Consider the following 21,266-nt stretch of genomic DNA (forward strand, 5'->3'; position numbering starts at 1 on the left):
GTTCGCTCCACAAGGTTTTGGGGAAATTGTCATTACCATGGCAACACTTTCTCCGATAAACACACACACAAAAAAAACATGTCTTGCATATCTACCCCTCAATGTCATTATGTACACCAAATTTGAGTTCAACTGCTTCAAAATTGTGAAAGTAGTTCACTTCACAAGATTTTCAAGAAAATAAACTGTTATTATGGCAATGCCTTGTCGGGTACAAACACAAAGTGTGTCTTGCAGAACTACACCTTAGATCATTATACATACCAAATTTGAAATGAATTGCTTAAATACTGTATAAGAAGTTCACTCCACAAGGTTTTGGGAAATTGTGGTTACCATGGCAACGCTTTTTCCAACAAACATATACACAAAAAAAAACTAGAAATGTCGCTACGGCGACTGATGCCTCCGCCATAATGCATGATTCTCCCAATAGGCGTATAGTACAATGTCTTCACAATGTGTGATCCATGACAGTTTCACATAACTGGCAAAATATTGAAATGACAGGTTTGTCAGTAATGTCTTGAACTGGGTTGCTTTAATTTTCTAAGAGTGCAGGTACACATATTTGGGGAATTGAGAATTTTTACTTGAATTCTGACAGACCTTTCTATAAGTTTATGCACTGAGTAATTTCCAAGGTATGAAGAAAGAGTGTAATTACAGTACAAAATGGATTTTTTTTCTTTTTTTGGAGGGCATTGAAACCTGGCCTTTGACCCTTAACCTTTGACCTTTGTCCTTCTGGCTGGAAATTTCCAAGAGAATCTCCATTAGGTAATGCATGTATTAAGTTTTGAAACTAATAATGCAAGCATTGCATATACTAGTATATGAGGGAAATGGTAAAATTTTGAGGTGACCTTGACCTTTGACCCCTGACTATTGACCCATGACCCCTAAATTCCCTAGATAATCCCTGCCAGTCAGTGCATGCGTATGTACCAAGTTCCACGAAGATACATTGAACCATTTGCGAGAAAAGTGATATTGCAACATTTTCACCTAACCTTTGACCTTTTGACCTTTGACCTTATGACATGAAACTCTCTCTGGAGAATCTTTATGCAGTAGTACATGTCCACACCAAGTTTCAAGAAAATACCTTTGGGCATTGCATAGATATGGGGGAAATTGCAACATTTGTAGCATTTGACCTTGACCTTTTGACCTTTGACCTCTAACCAATGTCACTAAAATCTACTCAACTAATTGTCCCATCATATATCATCCTTGGACCAAGTTTGGTGAAAGCTGCTTCATCCAGTTTTGAGTTATCACATAAACAGTTAAATTTTAGGATTTGACCTTGATCTTTGACCTTTGACCTCTGTCCGATTTCAGTGAAAAACTAATCAAGTAATTGTCCCATCATACATCATCCTCCAACAAAGTTTGGTGAAATTTCCTCTATCCAGTCTTGAGTTATCGCGTAAACGGATACAATTTCATGATTTGACCTTGACCTTTGACCTTTAGCCGATTTCACCCAAAATCTAATGAAATAATTGCCTCATCATACTACATACTTGGACCAAGTTTGGTAAAATTCCAGTAAATATTACTCAAGTTATCGCGTAAACGAAAGCGGACGGACGGACGGACAACCCAAAAACATAATGCCTCCGGCACCACTTCGTGGCGGAGGCATAAAAATTGCGTCTTGCACATCTTAATCTCGATGTCCTTATGTAAACCATATTTGAGTTCAATTGCTTCAAAATTGTGGAAGCAGTTCACTCCACAATATTTTCTAGAAAAATGCCGTTACCATGGCAATGCCTCGTCAGGTACAAACGCAAGTGTGTCTTGCATAACTATACCTATAGATCATTATACATACTCGGAGGGCGGCCTCCGAGGCCCCCCCCCCCCCCCCTCGACGTTCCGCGCGATGTATCGCAATCGCAGAAAGCTATCGCCGCGACGTTTCATGACTTTTTTCTTTCAAGTCTCCCGCATCTTTTGACACCAAATTTGTGACGCCCGGGCGCGCGGATCTGAAGTTACGCATAAATATGTACATGTATGCATGTCAGACCAAAAATTGCTCAAAAACGTTAATTCGTGTACAATTTCAATGCAAACTGTTCTTACTGGCAAATTTCATAAAAGCATGATTATTTTGGTGTTTTATTGATTAAAATCGATGAATAACATATTTTCTTGTTCGTAGCGATGTCGCGGACAAATTTCATCGAAAAAACAATGAAAAACATAAAGTCGAAAAAACATAGAAATACATAAGAAATTAAAAAAACAATAAAATACTTAAGAATTTTTTCTGATATCACAATTTTTTTTAATTACATTTGCTAAGGACACTAAAAAGAATATTTACACAAAAGATGTGCCTGTTTTGAGCTTTTTTTTGTGATGTATACCAAATAGTCTGATTTTATGCATCATCATGCATAAATTAGCATAATTTAGCATAAATGATGATTTTTTTTGAAAAATTAACTTCATGGTATTTTAGATTACATCATAGGTAATGTGTGTGCCAATTTTCGTCGCGATCACGAGGTCGACGACCGAGATCTGGAGGGGGGCCTGGGAGGCCCCCCCCCCCCCCCGGCTCTACCAACTACCTAAATAGCCCGGCCTAGTTAGGGTTAACACTAGTGCATTATTATGGCTGAATGAGGGATGAATGCAGCGGTGGTGATCACTGAACGTTGCCCGCACGGCTACAAAGCAGAAAATCACGCTGAATTGTCGGCTTGGCTACAGCTCCATTGGGGTTTGGGCCCCTATAGACAGGTTAAAATCTACCGCGGGGAAACAAAATTTGTGGCCGCTGGCCGCATTAGACAGGTGGCCGCTATACACAGGGTCTTTAACAGGGCTATTCTCTCGGGGGGGGGGGGGGGGATTTTTCAGTGGCTGCTATAGACAGGTGGCCGCTAAGGCAGGTTTGACTGTATTTTGAAGCAGTAAGGCTGGGTTTTTGTTTCATCTGCAAATGGTAAATGATGCCTTTAAGCACTATAGTAATTTTCGCATTTCAACCTGACCTTTGACCCTTGACCCAAAATCTCCCACGAGAATTGTCATCCAGTAACTGTATATTTAATACTATGTTTCGAGAAGACATCTTGAGCAATTTCCAAGATAAGAAACAAAAATGAAATTTCAGCATTTTCATTTGACCTTTGACCCCATGACCTAAAACTTTCTCAAAAGAATATTTATCTGGTATACTACATATATTAAAGTTTAATGAATACCTTCAGGCATTGCAGAGATATGGAGGAAATTATGAAATTTTAGTATTTGATTTTGACCTTTGACCTTTAGCCTTGGCGCCCAAAAGTTAATAGGCACAGCTTCATCTACTCCTACATACATGAGCATATGCAAAGTTTCATTTGGATACCTTAAAGGACACGTTCACCTTCATAGACATGTGAGTTGAGTGAATGCAGCAATATTAGTAGAACACATCAAGGAGAGTTTCAGGAAAATCGGACAATCCGTTCAAAAGTTATGAATTTTTGAAGTTTCTGCTCAGTCATGGCTGGATGAGAAGACTACTATAGCTTGTGATGTCATATGTGTACAACGATATAAAGAAAGTATAAAGAAAATTCAAGATATTCTCACTTTTCTCACATAACAAAACAACACTCGACTTCTCTCTTTCAGAAGTAAAGGGGAATAATATTACCCCTAACATACGTCAGTAACAAGTCAAAGAAATGTGCACTTTATTAAAAAAGTCAAGTTCTGTGAAATTCTCTTTTTATTTTCCTTATATCGTTGTACGCATGTGACATCATACACTGTAGTAGTCTTCTCCTCCAGCAGTGATTGCACAGATAATTTAAAAATTCATAACTTTTGAACGGATTGTCGGATTTTCCCCAAACTTTCACTGATGTGTTCTACTAATATTGTTGCCTTCACTCAATCCCCATGTATATGAAGGTGAACTTGTCCTTTAAATGGTGCTTAACTTACGCTGTCCATAAAATCAATTACAGATGGCAAGAAGGACAACATGGCACATAATGCTTCAGGCAACACTTTGCAGCAGAGGCGTAAAAACTCCAGAAAACATATTGTACATACCGGAAGATGTAAAGAATTTTACATTTCAACATCTTAGCTGATGAAGCTTCGCTGTTCAACACATTACTCAATTTGCTCAAAATAATATGCAGGGTACCCCTGTCAAGAAGACACCTTGAGGGAGCAGAGATGCTTATGATACTAGTAAAGGAAAAAAAAAAGAAAATCATGAACATATCTAATAGTTGGCAAGATCAACAATGGCAAGAGAGCCAAGTCCATTATCAAGACACTAAACACTGACCCCACAATGGTAGTAACTGACTGTATTGTTGTAACAGCAGATCTTATTTCTCACCAGCTGGTTGTGAATGGCAAACCACCACACAGGAAATACATAAATTTAATGAAGAACCAATTCACCACTGTAACAATGTGGAACTCTAGATAGCAATCAACTGTCTCAAGACTGAAAAGGCTGCTAGGTTTGATGATATTCGTACAGAACATATCAAACTCGCTTGGAAGGCTATGAGAAAGCAACTACCTGTACTTCAACTGATAGATAATCATCCTTCCCTCTCCAACTTCCTAAGATTGGGTAGAAGGCTCAGTTGAGAGCAAGTTTAAAGCCAAAGTAAGACAAAATTGAGGTCAAAAACTACAAATCAAACAACATCTTATCCAAGTGGACACTGGTCTCCAACATGACCGATCATGCACTGGAAATGTGTTATAGAGAATTACTTGAAGAGGAACAAAAATAGTTGTGGTGCCTTTCCCAATGTGACAGCTACAATGTACCTACAACACTGCAAACCACCAGCTCTTCCTCAACAAGCTGTATGGAATTGCTAAATGGTGTCCATCTAATCAGCTACTCTAGCTGCTGAGTAAGGCACTTCCATGTTCAGCTTGACAGCAAGAGTACTAGATGGAAAAATCTTGATCAAACTTGAATCAGTGCTCCTCTGATATACTGTGACTATATTGGAAATACCATAGACTGAACTTTGTCACATCCACAACACAAATGAAATGGTGAATGGCAAAGATTGAAAAGGTGAACAGTGAAGGAAGAACAAGGTACAGCCTACTGCACAAACGGGCAAACTCCTGTTTGGGAGCTGATCCATATACAGTGATGTTGACTGCTCTTACATTGCACTATCCTGCAACAGAATATGCCTACCCCAAACAGTAAGGACTACTTTTCAAAACTTCTGCCTATCTGCATAAAAATTATCTGAGTACGCAAAAACAATAATTCATATTCAATTCAACTATAAATCATTGAACATCAATTTGAATGAAATTAAATCACACTCACCTCCTTGTTTACTGCATCTAATTCACGCAAGAAGGTTACATCATCACCAAGTCTTTCTGGGTCTACTGGTGGTGGAGGCGGTCCCATGGGTATGGGGGCCACCTGAAGATGTCGAGCCACTGGACAAGGACTAGGCTTGACTGTCTTGTTGGCACAATCTAGTTCTACAGTGGGAGTGGTTTCCAGTTCACTTTCTGCTATGCTGGCTTGAACAGATCGTGGAGGGGTGCTGGCACATGGCGAGCCAAAGTCACTCATCTGTGATGTTACACTCTCATAGTCACTTTCTTCTTTCTATTTAGATCAAGGGATGGAAAATCATATTAATCTCGAACAGTTCCAGCAAGTGGCTGTTGAGTCCATGGAACCTCAAATTTGGTATGGCACTAAATCTAAATTGATATGTGTAGAGCCACAGGTAAAATGAAACCAAAACAACTGATAGAGTTACATGAGGATTATGTCCTTATTCAACTCAATATCACCCAATATTGTGAACTCTGCCTCTGACTAGCTAACAAGCAATTTGTACACTTCGCAAAACTGCAAGAAACAGAAAACATCATGACAGCCCCTTCTTGGTAACTCACCTTTAGCAGCCCATTCTAGCTGTGTTGTAACACACAATGAACTGTTCACTTTTGTACAAACTCATTCATCACATATATGATGAAGCGTGTTGAGAATATGGATAAGATGAATAAATTCATAACTGCAGTAATGGAGTGCACATCTTAATTTTAATAATGGTTGAGATATACATGTTTTACCACTGAGCTACAGAACAGTTCAGCCAGACCATCTAGAGATGAAAAATAAATGTTATCAAACAAGACATGTAATAAGAAAAGAAACCAAATTGCTGATAAATCCCTTTCTTGAAACAATGTATCAAATTAGAGAGTGCTTCAAAGTGCTGAAAAAGCTCCTCTTTTCAAGACAATACTAATAAAGAAAGTGTCCTGAATCCATTGAGAAAATTTCAGTCACTTCTCATCTGCTTCTGGGGATTGCTGGATAAAGAGATGTAATCTCACATGTATGTAATCAATGATCAGCTGTGTAATTCAGACACTGGAGTAGTATAAGCCTTGTTTGCCCCATGGGTAATAGCTTCCAAAGGGCATGTGATGTGCTGACAATGGTCTTTATTATGCTGACAGTGGGGTTTATACAGGCTGACGCTGTCCTATTCAGCGACCAGGGGTTATTATTCATTGATCAGCTGACAAATGACCACTCATTTGATTCATTAAAATTGTCTGCAAGGGGAAGGAACTGTGTGTGATATATTTGATGTTGTATTCTAAAACTGTTTGCTAGAAAGCGTAAACTTGGGTGAGATAATTAGATGCATAAAGCCTTGGAGTCTGACTTAAAAGCAGGGTGCAGGAACCCCAAATAGTGAGTAATGACCAAACATATTCAAGTAACTCATCAAGTTAAGTCTAATTTAATTCCATCTGTACACATTATACGTTTTAGTAAAAGTCTAGTGGACACAATGTTTCACATAAGATTTCTGCAATATGGGAATTTGAATTTTCATGACTGCTGGTGTGTGTGCAGGTGCACAATGCATGAAAGGTATGTGAACATGCATGAATGTTGAAAACCTGGTAATTGGTAATCACGGGTTTAAAATACATGCCCCCTGTACCTACATGTATCTACCGAGCAAAATAAAACACCTATAAGCCTCTGTAGGTTTGCCTATCACCTGAGATACAAGATATATTGACCTGGATGCAACCCCAAAGCCTGCTGAGACACGACCACACATTACGTACACATACACTGTATCTACTCTGTACATGTATAGTCCCGCATGGCATTATATATACTTTATAAGATATCACATGGTATGTATACTTTAGAAAATTTGTTTATGTATCTTGTTCTACATATGCTTGCATAGTACACAAGGAAAGGCTAATATATAAAGTATATATATAAAGTATAAAGCACCATATAAATGCAATCATTATTATTATTATCATTATTATTTCATTATTATCATTATGATTATCATTTTATTATTGTCATCATTATAATTATTATTATCACTATTTTATTATTATTATCTTATTATTATTATTACTATTATTATTATTATTATCATCATCATCATCATCATCATCATTGTTCATTACTTTGTAACACTACCAATAGGCTTTGCTTCTGCTTGATATTTTACCTACTGAATGTCATTTACCCTAAATCTGATCAGAAAGCCAACCTCTTGAAAAAAAAAATAGAAAAGACTTCCTTTGTCATCGGGGAACCACATAGGGCTATCCTTAGAACTGTCATAAACCACTACTATCTTTCCCCTTTCTAAATCTCCATAAATGTATATACAAAATTGCAACAGTGCACTACTTCATTTGAATAAGAAGAATTATATGATCAAAGCTTTGAATTTGGGGGGAATTGTTCTGCGGTCCTGTTCTGGGCCCAAGGTATAAAAAAATTTGTTTTGTACACCCCATTGTAACGCAAACAAACCATAAGTTCATCCAGAGTTGGTTCATAGTCTTCATCATCTGATGTATCGTCCGAGAAATTTATCTCAATGAATCCTGGAGTCGCTTTCTTGTTCTTGTTCTTCACTGGGGAGAGCGGCCACACATAAGGCATGTGCTGCAGAAACAGACCGAATGTTTACATTCTTTTACCATTAAGTTATACAATGTAAGTAGCACAGCTAAAATCTCATTCATGTGTTTTCAGATTAAAAATAAATATCAACCTACCACACTGACATAGCAAACAAAGAACTTTACTCTAGTTTTACAACTGACAAGAAATAAATCTAATATTTTGATGGTACTGTTCAAATTTTCCTACTACTTGTCAGTAATGCCTAATATTATGACAATATAAACAAAACACAAACATAATCTCCAACTTATTACAGCAAAATAACAAGGCGAGTGCCATAATGTGTCTCGCCCATTCGCGTACAAGAAATTGCAGCGAATAGGATATAACAGATAAAAAAAAGAGATAACAGATAAAAAGAGATATGATTTTTTGGGTAAAAAATTATGGCAAATAAGAAACATGCCATAAAAAGTTAACATTGGGCCCTTAAAGTTCGTTGACCCCTTCCTGTGACCTTTGACCTTGTGGTGACCATCTACTCCCCAAGGGACATCTACCACCCAAGTTTAGTCACAAATGGAGTTATGGATCAAAAGTTATGACTTATAATAGAAACGCGCCATAAAAACATAACATTGGGCTCTAAAACTTTGTTGACCCCTGCTTGTGACCTTTGACCTTGTGGTGACCATCCACTCCCCAAGGGACATCTACCACCCAAGTTTAGTCACAAACGGAGTTATGGATCAAAAGTTATGACCCATAATAGAAACACGCCACAAAAACTTAACATTCGGCTCTAAAAGTTTGTTGACCCATGCTTGTGACCTTTGACCTTGTGGTGATCATCCACTCCCCAAGGGACAAGTACCATCCAAGTTTGGTCACAAATGGAGCTATAGATCAAAAGTTATGACCCATAATAGAAACACACCATAAAAACTTAACATTCGGCTCTAAAAGTTTGTTGACCCATGCTTGTTACCTTTGACATTGTGGTGATTATCCACTTCCCAAGGGACATCTACCATCCAAGTTTGGTCAAAAATGGAGTTACAGATCAAAAATTATGACCCATAATAGAAATGCACCATAAAAACTTAACGATGGGCCCTAAAAATTTGTTGACCCCTTTCTGTGACCTCTGACCTTGTGATGACCTTTAATTCCCCAAGGGACATCTGCCATCCAAGTTTGGTCACAAACGGACTGAGGGATCAAAAGTTATGAGCCACAATCGAAACATGCCATAAAAACATAACATTGGGCTCTAAAAGTTTGTTGACCCCTGCTTGTGACCTTTGACCTTGTGGTGACCATCCACTCCCCAAGGGACATCTACCATCCAAGTTTGGTCACAAACGGACTGAGGGATCAAAAGTTATGAGCCACAATCGAAACATGCCATAAAAAATAACATTGGGCTCTAAAAGTTTGTTGACCCCTGCTTGTGACCTTTGACCTTGTGGTGACCATCCACTCCCCAAGGGATATCTACCATCCAAGTTTAGTCACAAATGGAGATATGGATCAAAAGTTAAGACCCATAATAGAAACACGCCATAAAAACTTTACATTGGGCTCTAAAAGTTTATTGACCCATGCTTGTGACCATTGACCTTGTGGTGACCATCCACTCCCCAAGGGACATCTACCATCCAAGTTTGGTCACAAATGGAGTTATGGATCAAAAGTTATGACCCATAATAGAAACATGCCATAAAAAATAACATTGGGCTCTAAAAGTTCGTTGACCCATGTTTGTGACGTTTGACCTTGTGGTGATCATCCACTCCCCAAGGGACAAGTACCATCCAAGTTTGGTCACAAATGGAGTTATAGATCATAAGTTATGACCCATAACAGAAATGCGCCATAAAAACTTAACATTGGGCTCTAAAAGTTTGTTGACCCATGCTTATGACCTTCGACCTTGTGGTGATCATCCACTCCCCAAGGGACATCTACCATCCAAGTTTGGTCACAAATGGAGTTATAGATCAAAAGTCATGACCCATAATAGAAACACGCCACAAAAACTTAACATTGGGCTCTAAAAGTTCATTGACCCCTGCCTGTGAGCCTTGACCTTAAGGTGACCTTCATATATGGTAAAATGTGTAACTTTGTAAGACCCCTCTTCCCTCGAAATTTGATTGCAATTGAAGCCAAGAGTAGAGTTATCGAAGTTTTTGTAGCGTTACGGACGACGGACAGACGGACGCCGCAGGCGATCCCTTAGTCTCCCCTCCCCTCCTGACCAGGTGGGCTTGACAAAAACTGTGTGTGTCATGATATCTAGGACACAGTTTAAAAATTTGGGTTTGAAGCATGATTAATATGCATATTCCGCCCAAAAATGTCCTCTCCGAAAACAGTTTAAAGTGTATCTTTGCCCAAAAAATTACTTTTGATATGTGAACGAGACACATTTCAGTAGTCCATTGCACCATATTTCAGAGAAAAAGGATAATTAATAAGTGAAATAATGCATCTGAAAGTTTCTAAACATAATGGGTCTGGGAGGCAAGACTACAGCAAACCTATTGTTTGCAGTGGGTTACGGAACCACAGCGGTTCCTGAATCTCCCAGACACAGTGTGTTTGGAAAGAAGCATTATTTCACTAACTAATTCTCATTTTCTCTGAAAGATGGTGGAATGGATTACTGAAATGTGTCTCCTTCACATATAAAAAAAATATTTTTGGGGGGCGAAGATACATGTACTTGTACACTTTAATAATTTTTTTTAAGACTTCAGAACTCAAAACAATTACATACCCTCGGCAAAGTCTCACTCATACCCTACACATACAAAGTATTTGTGTAACCCACACTCATTTAATTTTCAGGCAGGGAACATTTGAAATTCGACGGTTTCAATTCCGTCCAAAAGCGTCCTCTCTGAAAAATGACATATTTGTTTAGTACTCCACAGGAATATGTACGTTTTAAATCTCAGTTATGTTATCATTAGTGCTAACAGTTGTCTATAGATCATTTTCATTTGTCAAGACTTATTCATGTATATGCTTTTCTTCATTTATGCAAAAAACAATGGGCCCTAAAAATTTGTTGACCCCTTTCTGTGACCTCTGACCTTGTGATGACCTTTAATTCCCCAAGGGACATCTACCATCTAAGTTTGGTCACAAACAGACAGATACATCAAAAGTTACGAGCAATAAACGAAACGCGCCCTAAAAACTTAACATTGGGCCCTAAAGTTCATTGACCTGCCTGTGACCTTTGACCTTGAGGTGCCCTTCATGTTTGGTAAAATGTGTAACTTTGTATAACCACTCTTCCCTCCAAGTTTGATTGAAATTGAAATCCACAGTAGAGAGTTATTCAGGTTTTTGTAGCATTACGGACGGACGACGGACGGACAGACGGACGGACGACGGACGGACAGACGCCGCAGGTGATCCCTTAGTATTCCCACACCTCCGGTGGGCTCAACAAAAACTACTATCAGCAATTGTCAGGCTCCAATGTGTGGCTCAACAAAAACTACTATCAGCAATTGTCAGGCTCCAATGTGTGCCAGTGATTTTGAGAAACAACTGATGGTGTGCCTTTATCAAATATGACAATATTAAGCTCTTAGAAATATGAAACGCCATCAAGATTGTTTCTATGTGTGTATATAATTTAAGCTAAAATTATAGAATAATTTCGAGTTATATAACAGAAACATAATCAATAATTATCAAAAAAAATATTTTTAACATAGATTAAAATTTACATCAAAGTCAGCAAAATGTCAGATGTTTAGGGGAAGACTGTTCTATTGTGCTGGTGCCATTTTTCCAAAAGGGCTCCCTATTACCAAATGCCTTGGATCTAAAGCATATTTTAGAGAAGAGATATTCTGACTTATGAATGTAGATTACCATCAGGCAGATATGGCTTAATCAGTTCACTGAGATAGGCAAGGGCATTTCCATGAAGACATTCAAATGTAAGTGAAAGAACTTTATCAAAGTTCTTCCATCTTGTATTAAGTCTAAAAATTAATACAAGCTGTAATCAGCAAACGAAGACTATTGTCACTTACAAACTGTGTTTTACAACAGATTTTCAATGGTAAACTCTGAAGCCTACGAAGGTGAACTGTCACCATGAAAACCTGATGAACTCACCACAGACTAACATCTTTATTTCTGTATTGATTCTCCTGACTCTAAGCTTGCCCATGAAACATACAGGCTGCTTTACGGAACCCACAGATATACTACAGAAACGGTGAAGAGCCAGCACACCCTATACACACAGATTCTTTTTTTTTTTTTTGGGGGGGGGGGGAACAAACTTTAAAGTCCAGATGCAGTCAAGTAAACCACAGATCATGGATTTAACACAATGGGTCCATTCAAAACACTGAATTATATACAGGTCATGAATACTTGTCAGATTTGTCAAGAGGGAATGAGAACTTAGTACAACTACCTCAACATCCACCAAGTACCCTGTACATGTACTCTGTCTTCTAAATAACTTATGTTTGTAAAATGTTAAATCATGAATACACAGTACATGACAGTAATGAATATAATTCTTACAAGAGTATTAAAAAAAGTTCGAACAAATGCAAAATCATGAGCAAAAGAGCATATTTAAATATCTTATACAAGAGACTTCAGGCTCAAAATTTCTTCTCTCTTTCAAAATTCTTGGCGATAAAAAGCAGGAAAATAGAATGGAGCTGACGCCAATTTTACTGGTACTTACATTTCCAACCTTTTCAGAAGCTTCTTTTAACTTGGACCTTGTCAACTTTGGTTCCTGAATATAACAGTAACAGAAAGCAAGTTATCAAGGTAAAAAGCAAATTGTTATCATTACTGAAATATCCCTCAAGATCTGAAAACTGTGAAAACTATTTTAAGAAGACATAATACCCTGTTCTGATGATGTACGTATACTGACAATGTAAGATTTCACACAATGTTCAAGTTGGCATTTATGAAAACAATGAAATCTGCAGAACAAAACATTATAGGGTTTGTCAAAATATGACTTACAAAACTCCATTAAGTTTCATCACCAAATACACACAAATTGGAAAAGATGATGGTGTCATCACCTCACAACTCTTCTGTTGAGTTGTACAAACAAACAGCAAAAAAATAAAAAATAAATGCTTTTGACTAATGATTTCCCAACTGCTTCTCATCAATATTAGCTACTAGAGACTACAATAATATAATACAAAGAAAACATTGTACTGTACATCCTGTTCTTACTGATTTCATGTCAAACAAGAGATTGTATATACAGTGCTCATTAATACTTTATGGCACTCCACCTGACACAAACTATTTACATAAAATCATGAGATTGGGGGGATTGCTAGTAAAGACTGCTTAGTCAACATCCTCCTAATTTTGGGTATTTGGGCCCTTCCCTGTGGGTCCCCTGGGGGCACCACCATCATTTGGAAATACTGTAATCCTCTTCCCCATTCATAATTTCTGATATGCTTGGTCAAATCCAGCCATTAGTTTTCAAATGGAAGAAGAAAATGTCCAAAAAAAAAAACACCCCTAAATATGAGGCGATTTGGGATATTTTGGCCCCATCTTGGGGCCATAATGGTGACACCACCACATTTGTACAAGCTACAATCCCCTCCCTCCATTCGTGATTTTGCCAAGTTTGGTCAAAATCCAGCCCTGATATTGCAGAAGATGAAATATTTAAAAACATTAATATTTGGTGATTTGGGGAATTTGTACCCAGCCCTAGAGTTTCTCCTGGGTTATTACTATCATTTGTACTAGAAGTACTCGAGTTGAGTCCCAATTCTAAAAGCATGTCAAAGTGGTCCAGAGAGGTCCAAGCGAACCATGCCAGAGCAAACTGTGACAGGAAGATTACCATGTTGGATACCTAACAATGCGGTCCAGGGGCCCGTTTCATAAAACTTGTCATCAGTGACAACTGGCACATTTCTATGACAAATTTGCTCTCAGCCAATCAGATGCAAGCATTTCAGTAGCTTGTCACATCTATGACAACTTGTCACTGATGACAAGTTTTATGAAACGGGCCCCTGAACATGCCACAGTGAACCGTGCCACACAGATTTGTATCCTATTAACACCTACATACTGGGAAAGGTTTAGCATACATTCGAGAGGTAAACTCATCAATTTGTAAAAAGTCTTATTACAACCTTAATGTTAATTCACCTTATCTAAAACAGAAACAATGGGTGGTTTCAAGCTCAGTGTTAATTCTGGCAATTGTGCTATCCTAATACCAACACCAGCAATAATCCAAAACTGGAAATCGGTCAGTGTTAGCAGTGACCACAACGTCACGACATGGTTCCTGACGCTACTGTTGTGCACGGCACTGAATCTTGTCTACTAAACTGAGCTCTACAAATGGATTCTTGTGGTGACTGTATGCTTTTTCCCAATTGGCAAACATTAGCCCCAAGAATTATCAAATTTGTCATTTTAAATTCAGTATTGGTGTTAGCACTGTCATTGCACAAGACCAACATTCACTTCCATGAATGCGTGATGTCACCACTCACATTGAGTATACATGAATAGTCTCTACTGTATGTACAATAAATGCAATAGGCACCCATGGAAAGTACACAGTATACCATTTAGACCTGGCCATGTAAATGTACATATATGCCTCGGAGCAAAATTAAGACCGTTGTATTTTGGAGATGTTTAAGAATGTGGGACATTTTAATTCTTCTACATCACTCCTTCAGTACAAAGCACATATTGCAGTACAAGTGTCTTTTCACAATTGACTTGAACCAAGGGTCAACACTTTTCACATTATATGCAATTCCTGCAAGACTCTGCAGTGGTGTGAAGATAGACTAGTGTTGAGGAGCAATAAGCTTATATTGTACTTGGTATTGCTTGCGCTAATCTGACCGTCACTGTTGGATGTCAATTCCTGGCACTTGTTTGGGAGATAACACCAGCATCAGCACTGATATTGAATTTGAAATCACTCAATATTTAATTGACTATTTATCCTAAAATATACAATGTACTTCATCACAAAATGTTGAATATGACCTTATAATCTATGGGCTAGGATAAAAGTAATTAGAAAAGTAAAATGGAATATCACATAGTATCTGCTTTCATCCCTCCATTTCCTACGAGTGCTCAATAAGCTTGCTGAAAGTTGCCTTGAGTGAGCAAAGCATGTTTACGATGCATCCTTGTAGCACACTTCAGAAAATTGGACTGTCTACTCCCTGAATAGTGTCACGCCATGGCAGCATGGTAAGCCTGGCTCGCTCTGGCATGGTACGCACTGGCACACTTCATATTATATGAATGCACCCTACAACATGTATGATCACCATTTCAGATTGGTGATTCCAGCTAAGTTTGGTAAAAACCCAACCACCAGTTTTCCAGAAGACAAAAAATGTGAAAAAAGTTTATACACTTATAACACACAGTGAACAATAGCTCACTTAGTATGTAGGCCATTTAGTTTGGGTGATCTAAAAAGAAAATGTAGACCAAATTTTGTGTACACTGCATGATTGGAGACTTTGAAGGACATCAACACTTCTGTTGATCTATGGAAATGGTTACAACTAATATCACTGTATTGTGAAAATATAGAAAACTTGAAAATTCAATAACTCTCTTATTTTAGGCATGATTTCCATGAAACCTCCTACCATTGTTTGTCTGATTTTACTCATTCATTTGAGGATGGAGTGGAAATGCTCTTTGAGCAACACTAAACTTACATATAGAGCAGGCTCCTGCTCAATCTGAACAAGGCCAGCATCAGTCATTGTGTTTCTGACCATGGAGAGGACATGTTCGTTGGTTATCACGTGCTGAGGAGAGTTTGACAACATAAATGGGTAATTCCGTGAAGTTGGGGCACAAAGTGTGACATTTTAGCATAATTCAATACTAATTATGCTATACCTACATTCATCTGTATATTGTTTATAGGCTTTACATTTGTATTGAGACCATACATTTTCCTGGAAATTTTGTGCCATTCAGACTCAATTTTGATGAAGTTATTAAAACAATATGTAACGGTGTCCTGTAGCATCGTGACGTGTCCATGTAGCATCGTGATAGTTAAAATCTGGTCCTAAAAGACAACTTAAAGCAATTAGCTTGACCAAAATTTGATATAATATGCATAATTACTAGATTAGTCAGATAGTTAAATATCTTAACTCTCCTTTCCACAGTTTTACTTTTACAAGAAAACTACACAATGTGTCACTATGCTATGCAGTGTCCACCAAATGTCACAAAAAAGGACACCGCATAGCATCGTGATACATTTTGTAATTTTCTTTTAAAATTAAAACTGTGTACAGGAAATTTGAGATATTTAGCTACATTATCTCATTCATATCTTGTAAATATGCATATTGCATCAAATTTTGGTCAAGCTACAACTGTAATTGCCATAATTTGTCTCTTAGGACCAAATTTTAAAATATCATGATGCTACATGGACACATCACGATGCTACAGGAGACTGTTACATATTGTTTAATAACTTCATCAAAATTGAGTCTCAATGGCACAAAATTTCCAGGAAAATGTGTGGCCTCAATGCAAATGTAAAGCCTACAAACAATAAATGTATAGCATAATTAATATTGAGTTATGCTGAAATGTATTTTTTAAATATCACGATGCTACATGGACACTGCCCCAACTTCATGGAATTACCGAAATACAAATGTAGTGAAAGCACAACATGAGGCTTAAAGACTGACTGTTCTTACAGTTTCAATCTTTTAGTATTACACATACAATTGTACATTACTCCTTACTTTAGCAAACATTGCAATTGTGATGAAAAAGTCATTGATACCATGATTGAAATCCACTGATTATATGTGACCATGCATCACAAGACCAACAAAAAGTAACACATCTTGATTTTGTGTGAGGACTCAATATAAGTGAAGTGGGTCGACCTAGTCAATCTTCAATTTTTCATATTTTCTGAAAGAGCAATTCTTCCTCTAAATTATCCTGAAGTTTGGGATCATACAATGACTTCGAAGGTTGTTGTGTGTGTATTTATTCTTCTCTTTTTTCCCCCAGTTTTTCAAGAATACTTTTTGTAGCATACTGTGATTAGGTATACTGTAAAAGTGGAAATTTTCGCGCATTTCGAGCAACCAGAAGCTAGCACGAAAATAGAAGCACGTGAAAACTTTTGCATGCCATTATGTTCCAGTAGTTGATGTCTTGATTTTGCTGAATTAAAAACACATGAAACTCTTCTTATCCGGCCAAGAGCGAAAAATTAGTCACGCGAAAATATCCACTTTTACAATATCTCAGAGGACCCTTTCCATTTCTAATAAAACCCTATACACACTCTTCACTTTCAACTCCCAACAACTTTGAAGGGATGATACCACTTTGAAAGTTGGTATTAGATGTTAGTACAGTGCTTATAAAAAAAAAAGAAAAAAAAAGAAGGTAATCCAACTTTGGAGGGCTAGTATTTCATAAATTTTATCAGCTATGGAGAGCACAATGTTGGTTGTGAGGAAAGGGGAACTCTTCCTTTCTCCATTGATACCCAATTATGTTGACAAATGTCATGCATGACTGAGCACATGAACTTTAAAGACAACTATGACAAATTGCACTTTTTCCAAGTTTGCATGTTATTGTGAAGGAACACTGGATGTCTCACTGCATGGATAAGATCTGTCAATGAAAGTGCCTAAATAGGCCAGCCTGTATGAATGCAGGTTTGTGTTTAGGGTTTAATAAAATCCTATCATTTTACAACGGTTCATAACCTTTAACATGGTCACCTGTCCAATAACTTCGTCACTTCCACAGAGGTGAACCCACACAGTTCATTTTTCTCTGTTCACAATCAACATATAGTGTGCAGCGACAAACCATGTCTTCAATATGAAGAGAAAACTAGAAATGTCGCTACGGCGACTGGTGTATGCCTCCGCCATAATGCATGGTTCTCCTAATACATTGTAAGTCTATAGTACAATGTCTTGACAATGTGTGATGAAAGTTTCACACAACTGGCAAAATATTAAAATGACAGGTTTGCCACAAATGTGATGAATGTTCACTTTCCTAGAACTAGGTTCAATTGGATGAATGATTAAAACATCAGAGTGCGGGTATTTGGGGGAACTGATGATTTTTACTTGACTTTTGACCCTTTTATAAGTTGCATTGAGTAATTTTCAAGGTATTGAGAAAAAGTATAATTTCAGTATCAAATGGTAAAATAGTATTATCTAAACCTGGCCTTTGACCTTCGACCTCACAGTTCCAAAGAGAATCACTGTTAGGTAGAACATGCATAAATATGTAAGTTTCATGATAATACCTTCAGTTACTTTTGAGATATGGAGGAAGAAGTGCAATTTAGCACTTTCACTTGACCTTTGACCTTTTAACCTTTGACCTTTTGGCAAGAAACTTCCCACAGAATATATATTGGGTTATACATGCATACATCAAGTTAAACAAAAATCCTTCAGGCATTGCATAAATATAGGGAAAGCAGTGATATTTTGAGGAGTTGACCTTGACCTTTGACCCCCTGAGATTTAACCCATGACCCCCAACTTCCCTAGATAATCATTGCCCATCGGTACATACATATATACTAAGTTCCATGAAGATACCTTGAACCATTTGCGAGATATGGAGAAAAACATGAAATTTCAACCTTTTTTTCACAAAATAACCTGTGACCTTTGACCCCGTGACCCTAAAATCCAAACAAAGTATTATCCCCCCAGGATATACCCTCATACCAAGTTTGATGCAAAACCACCTCACGGTTCTTGAGATATCAACAAAAACAAAACGGGACGGACATACAGACGTACGGACGGATGTACGTACGGACGTACGGACCAAGTAATCAACAATGTGGTCATGTTGAAGGTTATAAACCATAAAAGGATAACAAAACCATAGAAGAAACCCTACACACAAAACCTGCAGTCATGCATGACTTGACTACTTTCATTGACAGATCTCGTCCATGCGGTGAGACATGCATTGTTCCTTCACAATAACACACAAACTTGGAAAAAGTGCAATTTGTCATTGTATTCTTTTAATTTCATGTGCTCAGTCATGCATGACGTTTGTCAACATAATTAGGTATCAATGAAAAGAAGAGTTCCCCTTTCCTTACAACTAACATTGCACACTCCATAGCTGACAATTATAAAATAGTAGCCCTCCAAACTTGGATTACCCTTTTTTTTTTCTTTTTTTTTTTTATAAGCACTGTAGAATATGCTCAAATACATGTAGTATGCACAATTACAACTTAATCTGATAATCCCTAAACATGGTTGTTAAGGAGTTTTATATCCTGGTTACTTTTTTCCCCTATACTTTGCACATGGAAGAGTTTTGTGAGATTAAACACCTGAACAGACCCTTAACTTCAGCACCTCTTTTCTCACTAAACACTTTTTCAGAGTGTATGCTTTCTTTCCATTATTTAGATTTATTTAGTTAGGCAAGTCCATTTATATTGAGTAATACATCAATTTAAAGCTTCAGAAAGAGTCTGCTCCTACAGAATCTGCCCTTTACTAAAAACTCATGTCTGGTAACTTAGAGAACAATTTTGAAAACTTACATGAAGTATGCTTTTGACATTTATGGCTGTCAGGTTATTCTTGACAGCATTCTCCTCAAGTTTTCTCTCCAGGTCAGCATCAAGGTCAAGAGATTCATCCAACTCATCATCATCATGATCCATCTTCAGATTGATCCTCCGCTGCTTTCTCCTCGCAAAGTGAAACTTCCTACGCTTGCGCTTACGTGACCGCATACTCTTACACTCATGGGAAAGAGGGGTTGTTGGAATAGCCTTGGCCTCTAGCTCAGTAGCACCAGTTGTTGAAGGGAGGCAGTCTCCAGTAATCTCCACTTCGCATCCAAGATCAGCAGGATGTACACTCCTGTTGACCTCTCCAAGGCTTGCTCCAGGGATGCATTCTATGAGAGGTGAGGCAGTGGAGGATGGCATGCTGATAACCAGACTTCCCTCTTCACTGTTGGCTGGAGATTCTGTCACGACAGTGGAGTCTTCCAGACAGGGGTTGGCAGCCAGCCCACCTCTTCCTACAGATGACTGCTCACCGCTGAGCTCTGGACCTCCTTCCAGAGCAGTGTCTGGAATGGCTGTCATTCTGTGATAGCATGATGAGTTATTGGTGCTAGAGCATGATGCATGGCTTACTAGCACCTTATTCTCTGTACAAGCTGACACTGGGGTAGCAACCGGTTCATGAGAACATGTGTAAATGTCATTCATTGTTTCCTTGCTGGATATGGCATCAGTTGCCACATCAAGTTCAGTAGCCTTCATGTAACCCTCACTGCAACTGGCTTTTTCTTGTCCCAAGCACTTATCAGCATTCATAAACACAGTTGCTTCACTCACAGTAGTTCCATTGGCAGAGCACTGATGAGGCTGGCTACAACCTGTCTGCTCAACACCTTTGGGCAAATCACAAGACATTTCATTTATGCTCCTTGAGCTTTTGCACACTCCAATTTTTTCCTTCAACTCAAAATTGTTATTTCCTTATGGACTAGTTTGTTCTGCAAATGTTTCATATATCCTTTACTTTCTGAAAATGCATACCATCATCTTCACTTTGAGTCATCAGTTAATCACTATGTGGTAATAGTGCTGTCTTTGCTTGGGTCCTGGATGTACCTTCAGTGCTACTTAAGTTCCTGGTCACTTTAATAGAACTACATTGTACATGAATTTACCCTGTGTTCAGTTCTGTGTAAACATTGGCTACTTGCTCCAAGCTATCCTTTCTTCCCATTATCACACTTTATTTCTCATTTCCATGAAAGCACTTGAAGCTCCTCAATGATATCTCCAACTCTGATCCTTGGAAACAAACATCTCCCCACTTTCACCTTGCAGGTTTCTGAGAATATCAAAAAGTTGATGCCTGTTGATGTCTGTTAAAGCTCCGACTTCAACGTAGAGGGTGTTGTAGCTGAGAGGTGTTGAGAGTTTCCTGAAAATTCAGAAGGGAAAAGTGTACATCAAATACAACATTGCTAGTACTCATTTTCAATGTTGATCTACACAAGGCATGTAATTTTATAAGTAATAAACAGGGGCCCACAGAATGTTTTTGAGAGTGGGGGAGGAGGGCTATGAGCTGGGAGAGGGAGATTCAGAAAGTAAGGGACTGGTGCTTTTGTTGCTGGTTTTTCTACCATTTTTTCCCTAAATATTTTTGTTTTGTTTTGTTTTGCAGACCTAAAAAGC

At 38.0% G+C, this 21,266-nt stretch overlaps 1 protein-coding gene across 1 annotated transcript in view; it reads right to left on the bottom strand.

The window, feature by feature from the left end:
* The window catches only part of LOC139744903 (GON-4-like protein), a 100,527-nt gene that overhangs the window by 66,312 nt on the left and 12,949 nt on the right, over nucleotides 1-21,266 (bottom strand). Inside the window, exons 2-6 of the mRNA XM_071655316.1 lie at nucleotides 19,602-21,009; nucleotides 15,712-15,804; nucleotides 12,690-12,743; nucleotides 7,856-7,990; nucleotides 5,348-5,641 (exon numbers count right to left, since the gene is read on the bottom strand). Coding sequence (XP_071511417.1) covers nucleotides 5,348-5,641; nucleotides 7,856-7,990; nucleotides 12,690-12,743; nucleotides 15,712-15,804; nucleotides 19,602-20,489 — 1,464 coding nt within the window. The 5' untranslated portion in view covers nucleotides 20,490-21,009. The remainder of the gene's footprint in view (nucleotides 1-5,347; nucleotides 5,642-7,855; nucleotides 7,991-12,689; nucleotides 12,744-15,711; nucleotides 15,805-19,601; nucleotides 21,010-21,266) is intronic.

Source organism: Diadema antillarum, unplaced genomic scaffold, assembly GCF_040938485.1.
Source record: "Diadema antillarum isolate AM-2024a unplaced genomic scaffold, OU_Dant_1.0 seq00001218_RagTag, whole genome shotgun sequence".
Classification (NCBI taxonomy): domain Eukaryota; kingdom Metazoa; phylum Echinodermata; class Echinoidea; order Diadematoida; family Diadematidae; genus Diadema; species Diadema antillarum.